Source organism: Oncorhynchus nerka, unplaced genomic scaffold, assembly GCF_034236695.1.
Source record: "Oncorhynchus nerka isolate Pitt River unplaced genomic scaffold, Oner_Uvic_2.0 unplaced_scaffold_1063, whole genome shotgun sequence".
Lineage (NCBI taxonomy): Eukaryota > Metazoa > Chordata > Actinopteri > Salmoniformes > Salmonidae > Oncorhynchus > Oncorhynchus nerka.
This window is the reverse complement of record NW_027040251.1, coordinates 107,501-113,426: the sequence shown is the minus strand read 5'-3', so window position 1 is coordinate 113,426 and position 5,926 is coordinate 107,501. Positions and strand designations below refer to the sequence as shown.

Below are 5,926 nucleotides of genomic sequence, written 5' to 3'. Positions count from 1 at the left end.
TAATACAAGGACCTCTAACACTGTCTGTGGTGCCTGGGCTTAGATAATACAAGGACCTCCTGCACTGTCTGTGGTGCCTGGGCTTAGATAATACAAGGACCTCCTAACACTGTCTGTGGTGCCTGGGCTTAGATAATACAAGGACCTCTAACACTGTCTGTGGTGCCTGGGCTTAGATAATACAAGGACCTCTAACACTGTCTGTGGTGCCTGGGCTTAGATAATACAAGGACCTCCTAACACTGTCTGTGGTGCCTGGGCTTAGATAATACAAGGACCTCTAACACTGTCTGTGGTGCCTGGGCTTAGATAATACAAGGACCTCTAACACTGTCTGTGGTGCCTGGGCTTAGATAATACAAGGACCTCCTGCACTGTCTGTGGTGCCTGGGCTTAGATAATACAAGGACCTCTAACACTGTCTGTGGTGCCTGGGCTTAGATAATACAAGGACCTCCAGCACTGTCTGTGGTGCCTGGGCTTAGATAATACAAGGACCTCCAACACTGTCTGTGGTGCCTGGGCTTAGATAATAAAAGGACCTCTAACACTGTCTGGGCTTAGATAATACAAGGATCTCCAACACTGTCTGTGGTGCCTGGGCTTAGATAATACAAGGACCTCTAACACTGTCTGTGGTGCCTGGGCTTAGATAATACAAGGATCTCTAACACTGTCTGTGGTGCCTGGGCTTAGATAATACAAGGACCTCTAACACTGTCTGTGGTGCCTGGGCTTAGATAATACAAGGACCTCTAACACTGTCTGTGGTGCCTGGTGCCTGGGCTTAGATAATACAAGGACCTCTAGCACTGTCTGTGGTGCCTGGGCTTAGATAATACAAGGGACCTCCAGCACTGTCTGTGGTGCCTGGGCTTAGATAATACAAGGACCTCCTGCACTGTCTGTGGTGCCTGGGCTTAGATAATACAAGGACCTCTAACACTGTCTGTGGTGCCTGGGCTTAGATAATAAAAGGACCTCTAACACTGTCTGGGCTTAGATAATACAAGGATCTCCAACACTGTCTGTGGTGCCTGGGCTTAGATAATACAAGGACCTCTAACACTGTCTGTGGTGCCTGGGCTTAGATAATACAAGGACCTGGGCCTAACACTGTCTGTGGTGCCTGGGCTTAGATAATACAAGGACCTCTAACACTGTCTGTGGTGCCTGGGCTTAGATAATACAAGGACCTCTAACACTGTCTGTGGTGCCTGGGCTTAGATAATACAAGGATCTCTAACACTGTCTGTGGTGCCTGGGCTTAGATAATACAAGGACCTCCTGCACTGTCTGTGGTGCCTGGGCTTAGATAATACAAGGATCTCTAACACTGTCTGTGGTGCCTGGGCTTAGTTAATACAAGGATCTCTAACACTGTCTGTGGTGCCTGGGCTTAGATAATACAAGGACCTCCTGCACTGTCTGTGGTGCCTGGGCTTAGATAATACAAGGATCTCTAACACTGTCTGTGGTGCCTGGGCATAGATAATACAAGGACCTCCAGCACTGTCTGTGGTGCCTGGGCTTAGTTAATACAAGGACCTCCAGCACTGTGAATGGCCTTATTACATTTATTGTGGTGAAACAGTAGAGATGAAACCAAACATTATTTGAAGTGACACATTTAACACATTTCAAAAGGGGTCAGACCTCGTCACCAAACATACATTAGGTTCGGCATTCATTCCCACTATAAACAAGAGTCAACAAGGGGTCAGACCTCGTCACCAAACATACTTTAGGTTCGGCATTCATTCCCACTATAAACAAGAGGCAACAAGAAATGTCCAGCTGTCAACGAGTCTTCATTGTATGAAATGAAGGATTGTCCACTCTGACATGTACCTGTGTCTCTTATAGAGATCTATTTCCCTAGGAAATATCAACCCTGACGTTATGGACAGTTTCACTGAACACGACATCAGTATGAATGGTGAAGTGAGATGGCGCCAGCTGCAGTGGGGTCTCTTGATAACGCCAATACCACAGTTGTCCAGGCTGGGCCAATCCGTTCTGTGCTGGGCCAATCCGTTCTGTGCTCGTGATGGGGTTAGATCCCATGGTTGAGCAGGTCGTGATGGGGTTAGATCCCATGGTTGAGCAGGTCGTGATGGGGTTATAGATCCCATGGTTGAGCAGGTCGTGATGGGGTTAGATCCCATGGTTGAGCAGGTCGTGATGGGGTTAGATCCCATGGTTGAGCAGGTCGTGATGGGGTTATAGATCCCATGGTTGAGCAGGTCGTGATGGGGTTATAGATCCCATGGTTGAGCAGGTCGTGATGGGGTTAGATCCCATGGTAGAGCAGGTCGTGATGGGGTTAGATCCCATGGTAGAGCAGGTCGTACTTGGGGATGTTCTGAGGGTCGATGGGACTCTTGACGATCATCTTCCCTCTCATAGCTCCTCTGTAGATCACCTCGATCAGATCCAGGAAGTCCTGCTTGGTCTTAAAACTGCCCACGAACTTGGTGTGATCTGGGGACCTGTATAAGGGACAACAGTGTTTTAGCTATAGGCCTACAAAGGGGAAATGGTTTGTAGCTAATATGAGGAGTACCCAACAACTATGACATTAAAAGGGGAGTGTGTTACAACTCACTGAAACTAAGACTGTATAATCAACCAGTGGTATTCTAGCGCCAGAGTGTCCAGTTGTAGGCCATCTTCCTTCTCAACACTAAGATGTCACCACTCACCCATAATCAACCAGTGGTATTCTAGCACCAGAGTCCAGTTGTAGGCCATCTTCCTTCTCAACACTAAGATGTCACCACTCACCCATAATCAACCTTCATGTGTTGTCCGTTGAAGAAGAAGACGGTAGACGGGATGTAGCTGATGTCGAAGTATCTCGTGTAGACGGGAGCCGAGTCTACATCCACGATGTAGATAGACGCCATGTTACTCAGGTCGTGGGCGGTTTTGGACAGCTGGTAAAAGAATGACAACACTGTCATTCCGATTCAGACAGACAAACTTTTTTTGTGTGTTTTTTTTTTTTAAATGAGAGTGTTGGTGTAAATATTGGTAACGACTGACATGCATGTCAATGTTTACTGGCCACAATATTGTAGTAGTTAGCCAGCTAGCTACACATGCTAATGTTAGCTACTTACAATCTCGTCAAGCTGCAGGCAGACCGAGTCTTCATCTCTTCCAAACCGAAGCACTAAAACCTTTTCAGCGACCGTTTTTATTACCTCGTCTATGTCCCTTTTGCATGACAATTTGGCCAAAAACAAACTCATTTTGTCAGCTGCTGGCTAGCATTGTGTTCAGTTTGACAAACGAAAATGGCACGTACCGGTATGTTGTGTAACACCATAAAACGTCCGTCAGAAACTGTGACCGAACAGCCGCTAGTGTCCGCTGCTTCTTTCCTGTCGTTTGAGCCAAGTATGTTGGTATTTGTTTAACGTCTAATACTGCGTTTTACTAGTATATCCGTATGTAGTATGGCTAGTACATTTTAGCTTGCGGTTTGGGGTTTTACACCACTTTGAGATATCAGCTGATGTAAGAAGGGCTTTAATAAATACATTTGATTTGATTAGTAAGCAGTAGGCTTGAAAGATTTCAGACACAACCACAGTTTTTTCGTACCAAAGCAAGCATGCTTTGGATCACTTTTGTTCAAATAAACACACACAAAAAGAACACTCAATCCATCAACAAAAACAACTACATTTAATGTATATATTAAAGTGAGCATGTTTTTATATATACAGTTAACCATTGGGGGTGTCTGAAGAAAAGGGAGAGAGACAAAAGAGAGAACCAGAAATCACCCTGTATGTGCTACATATCTATTCAATCCATCTCATCTACATACAGTTGAAGTCGGAAGTTTACATACACCTTAGACAAATACATTTAAACTCAGTCTTTCACAATTCCTGACATTTTAATCCTAGTAAACATTCCCTGTCCTTAGGTCTGTTAGGATCACTTTAGTTTAAGAATGTGAAATGTCAGAATAATAGTAGATAGAATGATTTAATTCAGCTTTTATTTCTTTCATCACATTCCCCAGTGGGTCAGAAGTTTACATACACTCAACTACCTATCATATAGCATTGCCTTTAAATTGTTTAACTTGGGTCAAACATTTCGGGTATCCTTCCACAAGCTTCCCACAATAATTTGGGTGAATTTTGGTTCATTCCTCCTGACAGAGCTGGTGTAACTGAGTCAGGTTTGAAGACCTCCTTGCTCGCACACGCTTTTTCAGTTCTGCCCACACATTTTCTATGGGATTGAGGTCAGGGCTTTGTGATGGCCACTCCAATACCTTGACTTTGTTGTCCTTAAGCCATTTTGCCACAACTTTGGAAGTATGCTTGGGGTCATTGTCCATTTGGAAGACCCATTTGCGACCAAGCTTTATCTTCCTGACTGATGTCTTGAGATGTTGCTTCAATATATCCACATAATTTTCCCTCCCTCATGATGCCATCTATTTTGTGAAGTGCACCAGTCCCTCCTGCAGCAAAGCACCCCCACAACATGATGCTGCCACCCCCGTGCTTCACGGTTGGGGTGGTGTTCTTCGGCTTGCAAGCCTCCAAACATAACGATGGTCATTATGGCCAAACAGTTCTATTTTTGTTTCATCAGACCAGAGGACATTTTCTCCAAAAAGTACGATCTTTGTCCCCATGTGCAGTTCCAAACCGTAGTCTGGCTTTTTCATGGCGGTTTTTGAGCTGTGGCTGTTTAAAGGCACGGTCAACTTTGTAAACTTCTGACCCACTGGAATTGTGATACAGTGAATTAAAAGTGAAATAATCCGTCTTTTAACAATTGTTGCAAACATTACGTGTGTCATGCACAAAGTAGATGTCCTAACCGACTTGCCAAAACTATAGTTTGTTAACAAGAAATTTGTGGAGTGGTTGAAAAAACAAGTTTTAATGACTCCAACCTAAGTGTATGTAAACTTCCGACTGTATATACCAGAACCATGTATCCCAGGTCCACTGTATCAGAACCTTCCAGAGCTCAGCTGTTTCACTACATGTCTATGGAACCCCTGGCAACAGAACCAGTGATGCTGGAACAGTCAGTGTCTATGGCAACAGAACAAGTGATGCTGGATCAGTCAGTGTCTATGGCAACAGAACAAGTGATGCTGGAACAGTCAGTGTCTATGGCAACAGAACAAGTGATGCTGGAACAGTCAGTGTCTATGGCAACAGAACCAGTGATGCTGGAACAGTCAGTGTCTATGTCAACAGAACAAGTGATGCTGGAACAGTCCGTGTCTATGGCAACAGAACAAGTGATGCTGGATCAGTCAGTGTCTATGGCAACATAACAAGGGATGCTGGATTAGTCCGTGTCTATGGCAACAGAACAAGTGATGCTGGATTAGTCAGTGTCTATGGCAACAGAACAAGTGATGCTGGATTTGTCAGTGTCTATGGCAACAGAACAAGTGATGCTGGAACAGTCAGTGTCTATGGAACCCCTGGCAACAGAACAAGTGATGCTGGAACAGTCAGTGTCTATGGCAACAGAACAAGTGATGCTGGAACAGTCAGTGTCTATGGAACCCCTGGCAACAGAACAAGTGATGCTGGAACAGTCAGTGTCTATGGCAACAGAACAAGTGATGCTGGAACAGTCAGTGTCTATGGCAACAGAACAAGTGATGCTGGATTAGTCCGTGTCTATGGCAACAGAACAAGTGATGCTGGATCAGTCAGTGTCTATGGCAACAGAACAAGTAATGCTGGATCAGTCAGTGTCTATGGCAACAGAACAAGTGATGCTGGATTAGTCAGTGTCTATGGCAACAGAACAAGTGATGCTGGAACAGTCAGTGTCTATGGCAACAGAACCAGTGATGCTGGAACAGTCAGTGTCTATGGCAACAGAACCAGTGATGCTGGAACAGTCAGTGTCTATGGCAACA

General features: G+C 44.9%; 1 protein-coding gene across 3 annotated transcripts; it reads right to left on the bottom strand.

The window, feature by feature from the left end:
* Window positions 1–1,563: 1,563 nt before the first annotated feature.
* Window positions 1,564–3,396, bottom strand: txnl4b (thioredoxin-like 4B). Of its 3 annotated transcripts, none has more exons than XR_010463450.1 (4): window positions 3,126–3,392; window positions 2,788–2,939; window positions 1,727–2,492; window positions 1,564–1,656 (listed from the first exon to the last, which is right to left on the bottom strand). XR_010463450.1 is itself a non-coding variant. In XM_065016264.1 (4 exons), exons 1-3 carry the CDS (start codon window positions 3,255–3,257, stop codon window positions 2,327–2,329), a joined length of 450 nt encoding a protein of 149 aa, XP_064872336.1. In that variant the 5' UTR covers window positions 3,258–3,396; the 3' UTR covers window positions 1,564–2,246; window positions 2,315–2,326. The 3 variants fall into 3 exon arrangements, 2 of the variants coding, with proteins under 2 accessions (XP_064872336.1, XP_064872335.1); XM_065016264.1 differs by having other exon boundaries at window positions 1,564–2,246; window positions 2,315–2,492; window positions 3,126–3,396; XM_065016263.1 differs by having other exon boundaries at window positions 1,564–2,492.
* Window positions 3,397–5,926: the final 2,530 nt, after the last annotated feature.

What these genes read in the sequence shown, in the direction of transcription:
- txnl4b (XM_065016264.1), bottom strand. Translation starts at nt 3,257, where the DNA reads ATGAGTTTGTTTTTGGCCAAATTGTCATGCAAAAGGGACATAGACGAG. An exon ending in GCCTGCAGCTTGACGAGATT is followed by an intron (nt 2,940 to 3,125) that starts GTAAGTAGCTAA and finishes TTCTTTTACCAG; the next exon opens with CTGTCCAAAACCGCCCACGA. An exon ending in CACATGAAGGTTGATTATGG is followed by an intron (nt 2,493 to 2,787) that starts GTGAGTGGTGAC and finishes TCCCTTATACAG; the next exon opens with GTCCCCAGATCACACCAAGT.